Here is an 18,828-nt window from a genome sequence, read left to right on the forward strand (position 1 = left end):
GCCTAAAAAGTTTTGTTTCTATTTTCTCCAAAAGTGGCAAGGTATACAGTAAAATATTCCTGATGTAGAAGAGCAAAATACAGCCCACTCATTCTTAAGATTGCATCTTACACATGTCCATAGTCACTTTCCCCAACCACCTCCCTCAAGAGTTGGCATGTAAAGTCATAAAACTAGGGGATTAAGGAGCTTCAGTCAAAAAAAGGTTCTTATGCTTGGAGCTTTATATGTACTCTCCCCACTTAAAACCCCAGTTGGAAGTTCATATCTGCCTTGTCAAAAAAGGAGTTCTAAACATCTTCAGTTCACTTAGACCAATGCTAATGCTACATGCTATAGACCATAGACCCGCAGTAATGCCAATAGATAAAAAAGTAATAGTGTCAAAAACGGCAATTAATTTTCTCTTTCCTCGCAAATTTAATGTGCAGTGTTTGGATAATATCCTTTTGTGTAATGATTAAAAAAGAAAAAAAAGCCCTCTGAAACTTGAAAAGTTTCCAGGTCTAAATGCCAATTGAGTAAGTCTCCAAAATGATAAAAAGCCTACGTTTATTTCTAAAGGGTTTTTACAATGTTTAACTTTGGCTCTAATCAGAAATGTTACAGGTACCTTATTCAAAAACTGTAACTTATCCAAGATTCGTTAGTGAGGAGCACTCAACTTTAAGTACCATATTTCTGAACAGTAGAAGAGTTTAGACTATCTCTCAGGAAATAATTAGCCCTATTTCCTACCTTTATAGGTCCCATTTTGCTAGAAACTCATAAATTGTTAATGGAGGTTTTGTGTAAATTCTGTTAAAGCAATTATTATAAAAGGTCACATATAAGTATTATAATTAGTAATGTAGTCTCATTTTTCAAATTGAAAACAATCCTTATTTTCCCTCTTTTCCACTGCACCTCTGATTTTTGTGATGCTGACCTTTGGTGAACTTTATGCCTTCCTTGCTAAGTGATAAATACTGAATAGTTAAACTTAAGAATTTTAGAAATGCAAAGCAGTTTTACTTTCAAAATTGATACAGAACACTATTTACTTGTCAAACAAGACTTTGCCCCTTTCTACTTTTATAAAAACAAACAAACAAAAAAACAAAACAAAACACACACACAAAAGAAAATCTTAAATACTTGGATCATATGTTCTTTTTTTAATCAGATCTTTTCATGTAAGGATTACTGCACAGTTCTAAAACATTTCATGAGCTATGTATCACAAACATGTTACTATGAAGCAGTATGTATAACCGAATAAACCATTAGAGGGTTCAACTCTCCAGTGACTTCATGGGTTGAAAGTCTCTGTAGTATATCATTGTATTCTTTGTACTCTTGTGGAGCTAAAATTAAAATGTTGCTATATTTTATGCCTCATTACATGCACCGTTTTTTAGAAAGAGTAACTGGCAGATATGCCAGCAGGAATTTCTAAACTCGCTCCTAAAGGAAAAGTAAAAATTAGAAAGGGAAATGTGTGGTAATATCTCCCTTGCTTTTAGCAGTTTCTTAGTTTTTTTAAACCATAGATTTTAACAACCAGCTTTTATAAAGTGTCTTTCGTTTCATAGGATCCCAGATCACTATAAATGTAAACTCATGGGATCTACTGCAAATTGAGAGATCACTTCACCACAGCTGAAGTGGAGATACCTTTTGGGGTGTAACATAACAATTATTTAGGACCCTGATCCTGTAAAGACTTATGCATATGCTTAACTTTACATGCTGTGATTACTTCCATTGAAATCAATGGGATTGAAGTTAAGCATGTGTGTAAATCTTCACAGGATCTGGCCTAAGAGTGCGCAACAATTCTGTGAAACAGTTTAGGACAAGTATTGAGGAGTAATCTCTACAATGTTAAAACTGCATGTTTTCCTTTGAATACTTGTCCTTATGCACATTCTGATAATGATGTGCCAGAGATCGGAGTCTTTTGGCCAGCAGTATCCACAAAGTGCACATGTGTTCTTCAGACCTCATGCTCTGCGTTAAGGGCATATAAGGAAGAAGTGTGCTGGCCGCCATTCAGCTCCCCTCATTGCCTCTTTGCTTGGAAACAGAGCCTATCCGAGAGACTGCCAGCTCTTTCTTAAATAAATAGTTTTTATTGTTCGCTTTTCTACTTTTAATCAGTAGTTCTTAATTATTTATAGTTGACTGCTTTCCTGTTACAAACATTAGTTTTAGATTTTGTGACTTATCCGTGGGATGGTGTTTATAATTCTTGCAAACCTGCTGCCAGTTCCTGCCAAGGCTCCTAGGCCTCAACTGAACATTGACCAATAGCTGGAAACCAGTCTGGCTCACCTGTATGTTTAGCATTGTTAAAATAGATGTTAAGTTTAAAAGAATATGTTTAGTTTTTATGAATGCTTGTAGGATGGTGCATGTGGTAATGTCACTTATATCATTGGTACCCCATGTTATTAGGTTGATTTGAGTATTTGTGTTTTAACCTCTGTAGTTGTGTAAGTCATCCAACAGGTAATCAAATGTAAAATGGTGGCTTCTTGCAGAAGGTGTTCGGTCCTGCCCACCAAGAAGGCCCATCGAAACCAAATGAGTCATTGTGAAACATCAAAGAGCAATGACTTTAATTGCTCCCTGAATAGCTTTGTTAAAGGTGACCAGGTTCCTACTACTTTCATGCTGTCTGGCAAAGCTTTAAGCATCTACACAAGCACTAAGCTGAAGACTGAGGATGGCAACACTGCCTCGATTTACAATTGGCGAACACTGGAAGGCTATATTCTCAATCATAAGAGAGAGAGACTTTTTTTTATGAAAGCTTTATAAATTGATGGCTTAGATCCCCACAATCTGGGAAATTCCTCCTCCTTGACACTGTGATGTTGAGAGTGTGGACTTCTCAAGCTCTGTAAGAGATGATTGTTTAGAGAACAGTAATATTTTGGGTTGGACTAGATGAGCTAAAAGTGCTCTTCCATCCATAATTTCTGTATTTTATTAATCTATAATTTGAGGTCAACTACTTGTTTTCCAATTCTGTTACAATAATTTATTCTTGAGTAGCACACACGACTCATATTTAGTTAGGGTGAGACAGTCTCCTACTTACTCTTTGAAGGCTGTAAGCAGTTAATTACTACTATCTAAGGAACCACAAATAATGTTCTTGTGGTGAGGGGAGAAGAGTTTTATGACCCCTTTAGAGTACACGTTTAATAAAATCTGGATATCTGAATATATTGCTGGTTCAGTGTAAAGGATGAGACTAATGATTGTATAAATATATGTTGCCACAAGCTCCTCCAAATTATCAAAATAAAAATGTTAGGACTTTTAAATCACTTTCTGTTTGGTCACTTTTTTTCAGCATTCATATTAAGAAATTGTGTAGAAGTGTATTCAAACCTTTTTAAAACCCAATGCTTGTATAATTTTGAGTTTCATTTTTCCTAAACAGTTCTTGATAGGTGAATGCCTACTTAAGTTTGGAATATTTTCAGTGATGGTGTTCGTGCATCTTCTTACAGTAGTTTGCTATATTGCCTGTTGTTCTAAAATCCTTCCTTATATTAAACATGCTTTTTTCATACTGAAGTTTATGCCGATTACTGCTGGTTCTGTCCTTTGTGATGAATGAAAATAATTGATCTTGGTTCTTTTTATAACATCCTTTTATATATTTATAGACAGTCATCATGTTTCTTCTTAGTTTTTATTTTAAACTGGTCATGCCCATTTCTCTAAACTTCAGTTTGTCTTTTCCAGACCTGTTTTAGTTTCTGTTATTGTCTCTGTACTTGTTCTAATTTGTCTGCCTTTTTAAAAATGCCATGCTCAAAACTGCATACAGTTCTCCAACTGAGATCTAACAATGCTGAATAGAGTGGAATAAAAATTCCCTTGCTATTTTTGGTGAATAAACGGCTTAAAGCAGTGGTTCTCAAACTGTGGTCCATGGACAGCTAGTGATCCATGAAGCACTTTTGTTCATCTTTGGAACCACTGGCCACATGGTGCTGTCACTCCTTATTTCTAGCTGATACATCATATCAGACAACTAAAATACATTGCATGCTTTTGTTACTTTTCCACATAAGCAATTGCTGTAGATGGCGTAGTGATACTATGGGGTGGCGAATGTGTAGGGATGGTGGACTATATAATTGTGAATGAGAGTGGGTGGTTGTCCACAAGGCTTTTATTAAGATGCGGTGCACACTATGGCTTCATCTATACTTGGAACTGGCGGTGTGATTCCCAGCTTGGTAGACCTGCTTGAGCTAGCTGTCTTTGAGCTAGCGTATTAAAAATAGTGGTATAGCTGTGATAGCACAGGACTAGCTACCCTGAGTACAAACCTGCCCGCACTCCATGTGTGTATACTCAGGGCAGCTACCTTGTGTCACCACTTGCTGCTGTCCGTGTTGTCATGACTACACCACTATTTTTAGTGTGTTGTTTGATCAGAGCTAGAGCAAGTATGTCTGTCATGGCTAGGTCGTGGGCGGACAGACCTAATAGTCGGAAACAAAGTCCACAGTCCCAAGGCATGAGTCGAGTAAGATGGGCCAGGATGCCAGGAGACAAACTGGATATCAGAACCAAAGTCAAACCTTGCCAGGATACCAGAGAGTCAGAGGCAGGAGACAAACTGCAGATCAGGTGCCAGGAGTCAAGCTAGGAAATCAAGCTGGGGGAGCAGGTGGGTTGCAGGAGCAGGAAGCGTAAGGCACCTAGTCCAGAGCATGGAGAAGTCCAATTGTTTGGACAGCTTCCTGTTCCTGCTGTTGTCTTAAGTAGGGCCAGTGAGTGAATCAGCTGCTCTGGGAATCTGCCAATTGGACTGTGGAGTGGAGCCTCACACTAAGACTGGGCTTCATGGGTCTCAGGTAAGCTATTGCTAACAGGCTGCCAGGTGGAGGATGGTTGTTATGGCTGCTCTCATGAATTTTGTGGGCCCAGGTTTGAGACCTATGATTGTGATAATGTCTGCTTGAGCTGGGAATCGGACCTCCAACTCCAGGTGTTAAGCCTAAGAAAGTGTGAGAACCCCTGATATCCTTTGTAGAAAACACTTAATTATTTTTATGCCTCTGTTAGGTGTATATGAGAGAGTTTGTTTCAAATAGGTAAAGAAAAAAGATACAAAGCTTATTTCAGTTGGGTTTACAGTGAATACTGTCAAATGACTAAAGAGTGAGTTTAAAAGTATATGAAAGTAAAATTTCTCTTCTGGAGTAGATAAGTTAATTTAGGTTAACTACAGTTAATCAAGATGAAAATAATTTGGTAATTGTTAGGTTTATTTTGTGTGTATGCATAAAGTTATAATTATTTAATTATCATTATCTTTATTGCTCTTTAATGTAACTTCATTTTATTATTAATTCCATACACATATTGACTTCTATTTTCTTTCAAACATTGTTCCTTATGGGCCTGTTCCAAAGCCTTTATTCAGTGGAAAGACTCCCATTTACTTTAATGAGCATTGAATGAGGCTCTAAAATATTGACTTAGTTTGGAAAGAAGTTAAAAATATAAACCAGATTTCAGAAATTTATGATAGTTTGGAGTGCTTTATGTAGCTGGGTAGCCTGTCCTTTATTTTTGGATACATGGTAATGATGTGTGATAAGTGTGTAATATTATGACTTATTTTGATTCCCTTTCCTTCAGTAAAGGGTTCCTGTCTACATATTTTCTATTTATATCGTTTCACATTGCATTTCTGTGACAAGAAAACAACTCATCACAATGATAATTTTTTAAAAAAATGCTGGTTTTTTAATTTTTTTATTTTTGGTGTAGTGTGTTTAAGCTACGAACGTTAGTTAAGTGTGCAGGTATGAATGAGGCACCAATGTTTGGTCACTTAAGGCTGGATTCATCCACCTGGCAGCTTTGCTGTAAAAAATATCCATCTGGCATCAGCGCTGCGAAAAGCTGGGTGAACCTTGAGAATTTGATTAATCTTTTTCAGGCTTATGTGGAAATTAGGCAAAATTTTTTATTTAATTCAATCTAGCTCTTATTAGGCATAAAAATGCTGATTCAATTTAACTTTTTCAGTAATAATTCATTAAGAGCAAGTTTTGGTAAGCCCTGGAAGAGACAGTTTTCTCTGTGGCTAATGATTTTCAGCAGCATCTACGCTCATGTGCCTGCCTCTAACTTCAGAGAAATTATTCTTTTATAATGTTCGAGTTCATTAGGATTTCTTGCAAACCACATACATTCTTTTATTTCTGGCCATATGTTACTGAAATCTTCCCAGCCAACCATTTAGTTTAACTGGAAAATTATAAATTTTATAAATTTCTTTTATCTTTGTTACATTTTTTGAGATTTGTTGGTTCATCCTTATCCTTAGTCAAATATCAGGGGAACTTTGGCAAATGTATTACTTGTTTTAACTGTACTCTTTCAGGAGCAACTATGCATGGCTTGATTTACCTTCATTAGCTGAGTAACTTACTCTGCATTTTTCAAAAGAAACAAAATAGTTTTAGCTAAAAATATATCAAAATGCCACTGAAATCATGGCCACAACTCAAAAATGCCAATCAGCTTCGAAAATCTAAACCAATCCCTGCCACGAAACCTAGTGAAGAACCTTTGTGGTGACAGAAAGATTTCCAGAAATTCATCACAGTTCTGTTCTAAGTTGGAGTTTGTGCTGATGTTGCCAGACAACTAAGAGATGTGAAAAGCAGGAAATATTATTGAATTGAGCCACAGTGCCAATATGGAAAAGAAACTTAAAGTGTACAAATATGTTTTCCATTCCTGGCAGAGGAACAAAACTTCAGAATACATGGTAGATGAAGAAATGCAGAAAATTTTGATTCTGCTAGAAAGTTCTGCTAGAAAGTAAAACAAACAAAATCCTAGCTCTTTTAATGAAAAAGTTGAACAGATCCTAGTTTTACTAGTAACAAGGAACCATTTTCATTTAGCTCAGAAATAATATGCTTGTATGTCATAAATCCAACCACTCAAATGAAGATATGATATAGAAACATTTGTTACTGTAGGTGATCTCAAGGCATTTAATGATTGTGTGATGTCCGAGAGACTAGGCTAGTTGGCGGCCTTCAATACTCTTGATTATGGGGTGCTGCAGACTTGGTTGCTGTGCCTGATATGAGTAGACAGAATCACTCTTAAAATGGCTATTTTTGTTGAATAGCTCTTGGGCAATAGTGCTCTTCCTAGCCAGGGGAGCTCCAATGTTGAGTTCCACAGAATTCAATCTTGTAATTCTTTTTAATTGGCATAAAGGAAGCACTTGAGAGAGATTTTGAAGCACTGTAGGCTACAAAGAAATTCAGCTGTAAGTCTCCGGTTGATCTGACCTGAATAGACACTTTTCCTGGCTTTCTCAAATATCTGTTGGAAGTTGATGAAAGACTTGATGAAAGTCTTATGCTCTATCTGAATGAAAAATCAGTCGTGAGAGCTGGGATTGAGACGTAATTTGGATGAACTAGCAAAAGAGAGTTTTCTCTTGATTGAGCGAGTCTGCTTGTCTGGTATCACTCATTTCTTTCAGATGCAGAGTTTGCTATAGTTATCTATGTCTTTCTCTCCTTGAAGCTTGCCCACTGTAATGTGTTCTTCTTGATGCTACCTTTGAAAGCTGCTTGAAAATTTTGCTATACAGAATACATTTGCCCACCCTTGGGTTACAGCAGACTAACAAGAGTTTAGATTTTTGATCAATATTATTTTATACTGTCTTCTTAGGTGCCAACTTGAGAATGGATGATGATGATTTTGGAGGCTTTGAGGTATGTCATTTTGCTGATCTTCTTTTTTTGAAAAATGGTTAGCTTTAGAAACTTTTGAAATTACACCATTTGGAGGGGCATGCTGTATATTATGATTAATAATAATACAGATGTTAACATGAAAATTGTGCCTAGTTGTCAAAGCAAAGTTTACCACCCAATACATTTAATAATCAAGCAAAATAATTTATTTTTCTCTCTAGAAAGAACAGAATTTGAGGATGCCCAGCATCTTTGAAAATCCATTTAACTAAGTGTCTGTGTATTTAGGTACCTGATATTAGGCATTCAGATTTTAAAACTTTGCCCTAGGTTGGGCTGGAGGGGCTCTTCCCCCCCCTCCACCCCCCACCCTCCCCCTGGATCAAGTAATAAGTATAACACACATCTCAGTACATCAGGTAAAATATTGTCTCTGTATACAGTGTAACCAGTGTGAAGTTAAATCAAAGGTCTTACAATGTGTTTGCGTAGTTGAGCCTGTGATCATATCTGTATTTCATACCCAGTTTATTGAGGGTTTTTCCTAAATTTACCAAGGCATTTTAGCCCCATGACTAAAAGCCAGTTCTAAGCAAGTACTTAAATGATTTGCTGAAAAGTGATGTACCTAGATGGTTTTTGTAGTGCATGCTCATCGTAGTTGGATAAATACAGTAAAAAAAAATGTTCTTCCAGTTGCACTAATGCAGTGGCAGAATAGGTCACTGTTAAAGGAATATATCTGAAATGCTTGATAAGTTGTGATAAATGTGGTCATTAGAAAATGCCGCCTGGAAAACGTGTGCATATAAGACTAACAATATTTTCCATATTTCTAGGCAGCAGAAACCTTTGAAGGTGAAGATGGTGAGAAACAGACTACTTCTCCTGCTATTCTTTGGGCAGCATTTCCTGCAGGTACAGTAGACATTTTAGTAGCAACATACTGGTGCCCTTTTGCTATGTTGTTCTGAAGTGGCTGTCGCTGTTATGGGGTGTGTCATCTGACCAAAAGCAACCTTTTTTTCTGATATGTAACAGTACATACACCAGGGGCAGGGCACCCTGTTGAATGCCCAGCACCCCTTCTCTTGCAGAGCCAGGGGCAAAATCCCTGAATCACAAATTGAGCAAAGCTCCATGTCCCCCCCACTTACTATAAGCAAGATCCCCCAGCGGCTCTGGTGGAGGTCTGGCTGAACTCTCTTGGTTGTTGCTCATTACCAGTGGAAGGCACGGCACATTCTGTGTGGCCTTGGGGTTGCAACAGTGCCAGCTTAGCCCGCCAGGCCCGGTTTTCCTGCAGCAGGCTCTCGCCTCCTTCAGCTGGGTAGAGATGCGGGGGGCTAAGAAAGGAAACAGAATCTGTTACCCCTGTAAGAGCAGGGGTTCAGCCCCAGAGAACCCCACCATGGTCCTGGGGTGAGAGGGGTAACTTCTAGACCAGTTGGGTCCAAGTTGGAGGACACTGATGACAGATGACTTATAGGGACAGCGTGGGGGTGGGTTGTGGCATATGAAGAGTTAAGGGTGTTTCGGAAGGGATGGGGCAGCCATGTTGTGGGGAGGAGTTGAGGGAACCCCAAGTTTGGGGGAGATGGGGCAGGGGAACCCTGGGTTTGGCAGGGGAGTCCACAGTCAGCAAAACAGCTGAGCGAGAACATCTTCAGTGGAAAGTCGGTTGGCCATGCAAGCTATTCACCTGGTGATTTGTAAACAGAAATGACTGCTCTCAAGTTCAGCCATAAGTTCCATTGTACCATGGTGTTTCCCAATAGTGTTTTTCACCAGTCTTCAGTCACATACAAGTATCACAGTGTCATAAATGTTGTTTTAGATGTTCGCAGCAAGATGCATATCAGGGATGTTTGGTGCTGTTGTCTCTCTCTGTGTCTCTTACAGGCGTGTGATGTCTGCTTTCATGCTAGAAAGAACATCAGCCGTCTTTGCAGAGAATGACTCCACACTGGAGCTGATAATTTTAATTGCTATCTTTTGGCTAAGGCCTTAGGAAGGGCTGCTTATGTTGACATCTATTGTCTATATCTTCTGTCTTGGTGTGTGTTGTCAGGTTTGGTTTCTCCCATGGTTCATTGCAGTGGGAGGGTAACTGGTAATGGCATGAACATATCTGACTCACCCTCAACAGAGGATATTGTGAAATAATAGAATTGGGCCTTATCTACACACAACATGCACTGGTTTAATAAATATATGTATTTAAACCAGTTCAGTTAAATGAGTGCAAGTTTGTGTGAGCACTCTTTAAGAATGTTTAAGAAAGCTTTATTTAATTATCATGTAATCTGTTTATAACCAGATTATGCTAAATAAATGACACTCTTAAACTGAAATAAGAAAATCTACACACAAATTTGCACTAGTTTAACTAAATTGATTTAAAAACACATTTTTCAGTTAAACCTGGTGCAGCTTTGTGCAGATAAAATCCTGGATTTTAATCTATATTAGAAGGTGGTTTGGTCAATCTTTCTGTTTTTCCAATCTCTTCCATCTTTTTTCCCCAATTTCTTCTGGCCAAATGAAAAACAGACAAACAAATCAACCCACAACAAACTGAGGATTCCTCTAGGACCCTAAGAGCATTCTGTACATTGGTAGTATATGGGGAAAACTTTCACTAATCTCTAAAAGTTCTAGAGATCACAAATCAGCTATTGTGACACAAAAACAGATCATCCAATAGCGAACCATGTCTTCAAAAGGAACAGTAGCTTTCAGGATGCTGGGGCTGTTGCTCATTTTGGAGTATCAAGAAGTCCTGAGTAACTTGACAATAGGAAATGTCAAGAGTTCCGGTGATGCATTTTTTATTCAAAACTCTCCTGGGTGTTCTGCCTGAGTAAGGATTAAACTCATAATAAAATACTGCGTCCTGTTAAACTTAACATTTAACAATAAACTTCTTTCTTACATCTGAGTGAAGCACACCACTGCAGCCACTGGGCGTCTTTGGCTATTCCATGGAAAACATACTATACCGTTTAGCAGTTTTTCTTTGAAAAAGTGCTTTAAGTCTCTGAGCACATTACACATCTTTTATCCCAGGTGGAAGCTGAAATGTACTGTGGAGTTACCCTTTATTTATATTTCTGTTTGGCTGGTAACTTTTTGGATCCTAATTTGTAGCATATAAAATATGGGAAAACACACCAATAAGTCACAGGTAAAGATTAACTATCAGTATTGTATTAGATTAAGGACACATTATGATTTGATGCTTAATTTGGTTGTTGGGAGTTAGTTGGGTTTCCAGCACAAGCCAAAATAATGTTTCTTTTTCTATGTTTTTAAAAAGATTTAATCCTCATGTCAGGAACTAAAATTTCCACCAATTATTGTAGTATTTGACTGAATAAATTACATAAACTAATTATAGCTATAAAATTCCACATAATTTTGGCATAGTTTTTGTGCCTATACAAGTCCTCCTTAAACTTGCTTCCCATTTTGTGTTTAGTTGTGTTACTCTACTGGTTTCCACTCAGTATATATTATTATTTGCTTTAGTTGATTTTGGTTTCAGTGACACTTAAGAAATAGCGAAAACATATTTGTCACATTGTCTGGAGTGGCTCACGACCGAGAGTGCCAACCACAGAGCAGACTGTCAAAAGCAGGGCAGACATCCCAAACTGGTGGTATGTTCTGTATTTAGATTTCAGCAACACAGTAACATATATGTGAACTCCTGGGTCACTGTAGCAGTCTTACCAGACACAGACAGTCCTCTTGGGGGCTCCAATCTATCTTGCCACTCAGGCAAGCTGAATTTAATGTTAAATGGCCACTTATACCAAAATAGCACAAAACATTCAGATTGCTGCCAATCCTAAGAGACCAGTCACTTACCCAAGATCAGTTTTTTGGTGTGAGATCTAATATACAGACAACGTTGGTGGCCAATCCAGTAATAAACTAATTAAGGATTTATTAACTAGGAAAAAGAAATGAGTCATTTACAGGTTAAATCAGGCAATGCATATATATATAAATGAGTTCAGTCTATGGTTCCAAAAGGTGACAGGAAAAGACAGGGCTAGGTGATTGGGGACTCCCTCCTGAGAAGGACAGATAGGCCTGTAACCAGAGCTGATCTGGAGAACAGAATGGCGTGCTGTCTGCCAGGTGCTAAGCTACGGGATGTGGACCTGAGGCTGAAGAGGGTCCTTACGGGAGTGGGAAATCCACTGATTGTCCTTCATATGGATACAAATGATATAGCTAGATTCTCGCTGGAACGTATCTAAGTAGACTATGCCAGGCTGGGGAAGACTTTTAAAGAAATCAAGGCTCAGGTGATCTTCAGTGAGATTCTGCCTGTCCCTAGAGGAGGACAACATCAGAATCTTGTCACGCCTTTGATCAACAGATGGCTCAGGCAGTCGTGCTTATAAGGAGGGCTTTGGGATATATGGTCACTGGGAGGCATTCATGAACAGAGGACTGTTCTCTTGGGATGGACTTCACCTGAGTAGGGAGGGAAATGCACTTCTAGGATGGAAGCTGGCACAACTGATTAAGGGAGCTTTAAACTAGGGAGTTGTAGGGGATGGTTGGGAGATGCCCAGGTAATCTCCACATCTGATTTTAGCATTGGAAGGGAGGAAAATGAAGTAAGAAAGGACACAGCAGTGGGAAGCAGAATGGACATTAAGAGGGAGGGTAGTATAGATACCAGTCTAATAGACGATATTGGCAGTAGAATGACTGTGCCAAATCAGGTAAGGAACATGAATGAAGCCGAACAGCAAAAATTAAGATGTTTGTATACCAATGCGAGGAGCCTGGGTAATAAAATGGAGGAACTAGAGTTACTGGTAGAGGAAGTGAAACCAGATGATATAGGAATAACAGAAACATGGTGGAATAGTAGTCACGACTGGTGTACAAGCATTGAAGGGTATGTGCTGTTTAGGAAAGACCGATATAAAGGCAAAGGTGGTGGAGTAGCATTGTACATCAGTGATGAGGTAGAAGTGATGGAATTGATAAGACAGAGTCTGTCTGGGTAAAAATCACATTGGGGAAGAAAACTACTAGAGTTTCCCCTGGGATAGTGCTTGGGGTGTGCTACAGACCACCAGGATCTTATTTGGACATGGATAGAGACCTCTTTAAGGCTTTTAATGAAGTAAATACTACTGGGAACTGTGTGCTTATGGGAGACTTTAATTTCACAGATATAGACTGGAGGACAAGTGCTAGTAATAATAGGGCCCAGATTTTTCTGGATGTGGTAGCTAAGAGATTCTTTCACCAAATAGTTACTGAACCAACAAGAGGGGATGCTGTTTTAGATTTGATGTTGGTGTGTAGTGAGGACCTCATAGAAGAACTGGTTGTAGGAGACAACCTTGGTTTGAGCAACCATGAGCTAATTCAGTTCAAACTAAATGGAAGGATAAACAAAAATAGATCTGTGACTAGGGTCTTTGACTTCAAAAGGTCTAACTTTAAAAAATTAAGAGAATTAGCTGGGGAAGAACTAAAGAACTCATGGATCTAAAGGTGGAGGAAGCTTGGATTTACTTCAAGTCAAAGCTGCAGAAATTATCTGAAATCTGCATCCCATGGAAGAGGAAAAAAATCAGGGCAAGAGTTGCAGACCAAGCTGAATGAGTAAGCATCTCAGACAGTTGATTAAGAGAAAGCAGAAAGCCTACAGGGAGTGGAAGATGGGAGGGATCAACAAAGAAAGCTACCTCTTGGTTGTCAGAACTTGTAGACATATAGTAAGAAATGCCAAAAGCCAAGCAGAGTTGGACCTTTCAAAGGGAATTAAAACCAATAGTAAAAGGCTCTATAGCCATATAAATAGGAAGAAAACCAATAAAGAAGACTTGGGACCACTAAGCACTGAGGATGGGGTGGAGGTTAAGGATAATCTAGGCGTGGCTGCATATCTAAACAAATACTTTGCCTCCGTTTTTAATGAGGCTAATGAAGATCTTGGGGATAGTGGTAGGGTGGCTAATGGGAATGAGGATATGGAGGTAGAAATTACCACATCCGAGGTAGATGCCAAATTTGAACAGCTTAATGAGACTAAATCGGGGGGGGCCGGATAATCTCCATCCAAGAATATTAAAGGAACTAACACATGAAATTGCAAGCCCATTAGCAAGGATTTTTAATGAATATGTAAACTCAGGGGCTGTACCATAAGACTGGAGAATTGCTAACAAAGTTCCTCTTTTTAAGAAAGGGGAGAAAATGTGATCCAGGTAATTACAGGCTTGTTAATTTGACCCCAGTAGTATGCAAGGTCTTGGGGGAAAAATAGTTTGATAGAGAAAAAGGTTAAGGACATCGAAGTTAACAGTAATTGTGATAAAATACAATATAGCTTTACAAAAGGTAGATTGTGCCAGACCAATCTGATCTTTTTTTTTTTTTTTTTTTTTTTTTTTTTTTTGAGAAAATAACAAATTTTTTAGACAAAGGGAATGTAGTGGATCTAATTTACCTATATTTTAGTAAGGCATTTGATACAGTTCCACATGGGGAATTATTAGTTAAATTGGAAAAGATGGGGATTAATATGAAAATTGAAAGATGGATAAAGAACTGGTTAAAGAGGAGACTACTACGGGTCAGACTGAAACGTGAACTGTCAGGCTAGAGAGCGGTTACTAGTGGCATTCCTCGGGGATCGGTTTTGGGACCAATCTTATTTAGCCTTTTTATTACTGACCTTGGCACAAAAAGTGGGAATGTGCTAATAAAGTTTGCTGATGACACAAAGTTGGGAGGTATTACCAATGCAGAGAAGGATCGGGATATCATACAGGAAGATCTGGATGACCTTGTAAACTGGAGTAATAGAAAGAGGATGAAATTTAATAGTGGAAAGTGCAAGGTTATGCATTTAGGAACTAATAACAAGAATTTCTGCTATAAGCTGGGGACCCATCAGTTGGAAGTGACAGAGGAGGAGAATGACCTGGGCATATTGGTTGATCACAGGATGACTGAGCCGCCAATGTGATGTGGCCGTGAAAAAAGCTAACGCGGTCCTTAGTATGCATCTGACAAGGTATTTCCAGTAGAGAGAGGGAGGTGTTAGTACTGTTATACAAGGCACTGGTGAGACCTCATCTGGATTACTGTGTGCAGTTCTGGTCCCCCATGTTTAAGAAAGGTGAATTCAGACTGGAACAGGTGAAGAGAAGGGCTATTAGGATGATCTGTGGAATGAAAACCTTGCCTTGAGAGGAGACTCAAAGAGCTTGGCTTGTTTAGCCTAACCAAAAGAAGGTTGAGGGGAGATATGATTGCTCTCTATAAATACATAGGGATAAATACCAGGGAGGGAGAGGAATTATTTAAGTTCAGTGCTAATGTGGACACAAGAACTAATGGATATAAACTGGCCATCAGGAAGTTTAGACTTGAAATTAGATGTAGATTTCTAACCATCAGGGGAGTGAAATTCTGGAACAGCCTTCCAAGGGGAGCAGTGGGGGCAAAAAACCTAGCTGGCTTGAAGATTGAGCTTGATAAATTTATGGAGGAGATGGTATGATGGGACAGCCTAGTTTGGCAATTGACTGATCTTTGATTACTGGTGGTAGATATGGCAATGGCCTGTGAAGGGATATTAGATCGGGTGGGTTCTGAGTTATTACAGAGAATTCTTTATTGGGTGTCTGGCTGCTGAGTCTTGCCCACATGCTCAGGGTTTAACTGATTGCCATATTTGTGGTCGGGAAGGAATTTTCTCCATGGGCAGATTGGCAAAGGCTCTGGGGGGTTTTCACCTTCCTCGGTTGCATGAGGCACGGCTCATTTGCTGGTGGATTCTCTATATCTTAAAGTTTTTAAACCATGATTTGAGGATTTTAATAACTGAGTCATACGTTAGAGATTTATTCCAGGAGTGGGTGGGTGTGGTTCTGTGGCCTGCATTGTGTAGGAGGTCAGACTAGATGATCATATTGATCCCTTCTGACCTTAGAGTCTCTGAGAGAGAGATGTAGTAATTTATCAGCACGGAATGTCTTTTTAGGGCTAGTTCAGGTTGACCCCGAGGATCTCTGCTTTTGTTTCTTAGCTCTAGCCCTTGTAACAGCAGAGATGAAAAATCTTCAGTCAGCTATCTTTATTTCCCTCTTCCAGAATTCAAGCTGATGGGACAGTTCTTTCTCACATGTAGCATCTTCATGGTTGTAAGAGGGCCATTAAACCAGCCTTTGTGTTGTGATGTTCTGCACTGAGCCATTTACCCTCTTCTGTAAGGGTAGGGGAACCACTTTTCCTGCCTCTTTTCACAAGTTCAGAGCAGGCATTTTTACAATTATAAAACAAAACGAATATATTATGTTATACCATAGGATACAGACATCATAAGTAAGATTAATGCATGCAACTACTTACATGCATTTTATAGAGTCTAAACATGACTTACAAGTTTAACTCTCATGTTGAACAATATTAACATACGGGTGAGCTGGTCTGTTTTCCAGCTATGAATTTGTCAGTGATCTGGTGATACCTATAGCATTGGCAAGAGCTGGCACCAGGTTTACAAATGTCACAATATTTTCACAAGTAATTTTACATCCATCATGTTGTTTGTTGAGTTCTCCAAATCTATTTACTTGAATGCAAATCAGATATGCTAGTGACTTTCACAAGATTAAAACACTTTAGCTTACTTATGTAGTATTTATTTTCTAAAATCTGATTTAAGCCAAATGTTATATCCACATATCTAAATTTTAAAGGGTATTTAAAAGTTTTGCATGATATATAGGCAAGTCGGTGAATTTTTATGGTGGCTCATATCAGGCTGTTTTAAAATAATAAAAAAAAAGCCCAGCAATCATGTGTTCAGGTAAAATATTACAAGTTTAATATGATAGAAAATGCAGATTTTTTGTGGGGAGGATGTTATACACCAAAACTTCTCTCTCATGCCCTTCAGACAGATCTTTGGACTAATTTATCCATAATTTGGAAGTGGATGAAAATATAAGCATGATGGGTTTTTTGCTGGTATAAGGAAAAAAATAAAATATAGTAGTTAAAGTATGCACACTATTTTTCCATAAAAGTTTCCTCCAGCAGTATGTAATACTAAAGCAATACTTGTATTATGCTGATTGGCAAGAAGAAGTTGAACTACTTTATTTTTTTAATTACAGTAGTGTCTCCCTATCAGAATTAGGGATCCATTGTTAGGTACTATGTAAGCACAGAGGAAAAAAAAGACAAAGAGCTTGCCCTCTTATTTAAGGGCAGGATGCAACGAAAATAATATGAAGGAATGTATGAGGAAAGACTAGGCGAAACAATAATAGTATGTATTAGCACAGGCCAGCTATACACACAGCTATATCTGTGTTTGCTGATGCTACTGTTTATAATGTCTGAAAAACTGCTGACTCATCATACACTACTTGTTCTGACTGTTTTATTGAGGGAGGCACAGGGAATGTTCTTCAATATGGTACCTGTATAAGAATAATAGATTTCAGTTCATTTCTCCGTTCCCTCCATATTCACATAATTGAAATACTTACGTGAAAGCAGCTGCTCTGTGCTCAATAGCTAGACCTCAAAATAAATTTTCAAGTGAAAGCAGGTAGGAATATGGTACTAAAATACTAATTTAAAAAAAAAAAGGTTATTCAGGTACCTTTTGAGTGATGTGGCTGAGTACTTAAACATTGATAAATAGTGGGCTTTACTAGGTATTCATTAGATGTTTGTAAAAGAGAACAGGAAGGAATTCCAAAGAAACACATTTGTCCCTGAAGAATATTTAAGAAGAGTTTCTGTATGTGAAAATATGATCCCTGTAATACTACCAAGGTCAGTGAAACCTGTGGTGAGCTATTACTACTCTTACTCAGCATATCCTTATTTCTTCAGTTTAAGTTTCAGACTTACAAAAAATCAGAAGCAAGAGACTATAAAACTTTTTTTAAGAAACCTCAAATGAGTCGCAACTCATGCAACATTCCAGTGCTCAACTACCAGTTCTCTCCCACCTTCCTCGCCCAGAAAAAAGGGGGCTTAGTATGTAGATCTGATGACTTATTGGAGACTTAATTTGTTTTTTTCTTATATGCTATCTTAACACTTTTTAGGTTTGTTTTTTTCCTTCATTTTCCATTTGTAAACTAGCTGTGTGAGAAGAAGGTGCTAATCAATGATTGCATTTCATATATGTTTTTCCTGTTTACTCTCAGTCCCCATTAACAGAATGGACCAATTTAACCACTGATGTGATTCCGTTGGCTTCAGAGGTGTTGAAGGAATGAATTTAACGCACTGTTTTTATAGGAAATTATCTTTAAACGTTTTTGAGAGGCTGGAGTGACATCTACTGACAGCAGGAAAAAGCAGGTTTCGATGAGAAGACTCATTGGTTTTTAATACACCTTTACTATAAAAAAGAAACAGTAATAAAAGGAAATAAAGTTTCAACATGATTTTTAAAAAATCTTCTCGTTGTATCTTCTTGTCAATTTGCCATCCAGTGATCAGCTGCTGTGGCATTAGAAATGGCCAATGCCTAATGCTTCCACATCATATTTGCTTTTCTGTGGTTGAGGTGTGCAATCTGTCAGTTGTGGCATACCTTCTTCTTATGTCCGATAGTTCAGTTGTGTTGTAGTGTACTTTTTCTGCCTTTAAGCAGGGTCTTTAAAAAATCTGACACCCTTAAGTGCTCTGTGCTTGTATGTTGGCACATGACTGGTTTTTCCTGTGCTCTTCTAAGGCTCAAAATGACATGCATGTGGATGGAAGACTGAGGATGAGTGACTCGGATTGTCAGGAACTGTATATGGGCTTCAACCTGGCTCATGAACACTTCATATTGGCAGGAGCTGCTATAGAGCTTCAAATAGCAGGAGAATCTCACATGTTGGAGCAGCTGGAAGGGGAACTATGTACATCAGTGCTGGCCAGGAGAGGACTCTTTGTTGATGACTAAGAAGGGCTGCATGATTCTGGCCTGCTGTGGATTGCATTAATCAAAGTAAAAACTGGATATTTGAGAAATCCTGAGCAATAGATGCTGTCTGAGTGAAATCCAGGC

The 18,828-nt window shown here is 38.4% G+C and overlaps 1 protein-coding gene across 7 annotated transcripts in view; it reads left to right on the forward strand.

The window, feature by feature from the left end:
- CCDC91 (coiled-coil domain containing 91) overlaps positions 1–18,828 on the forward strand; it is a 221,069-nt gene that overhangs the window by 29,109 nt on the left and 173,132 nt on the right. For all 7 annotated transcript variants that reach the window (XM_067530986.1, XM_067530987.1, XM_067530988.1 and 4 more), the window contains 2 exons: positions 7,729–7,772; positions 8,594–8,672. In XM_067530986.1, the coding sequence (XP_067387087.1) occupies positions 7,729–7,772; positions 8,594–8,672 (123 nt within the window). The remainder of the gene's footprint in view (positions 1–7,728; positions 7,773–8,593; positions 8,673–18,828) is intronic.

Source organism: Emydura macquarii, unplaced genomic scaffold (genome assembly GCF_026122565.2).
Source record: "Emydura macquarii macquarii isolate MOO-44397 ecotype Brisbane River unplaced genomic scaffold, CSIRO-AGI_Emac_v2 contig_3122, whole genome shotgun sequence".
Lineage (NCBI taxonomy): Eukaryota > Metazoa > Chordata > Testudines > Chelidae > Emydura > Emydura macquarii.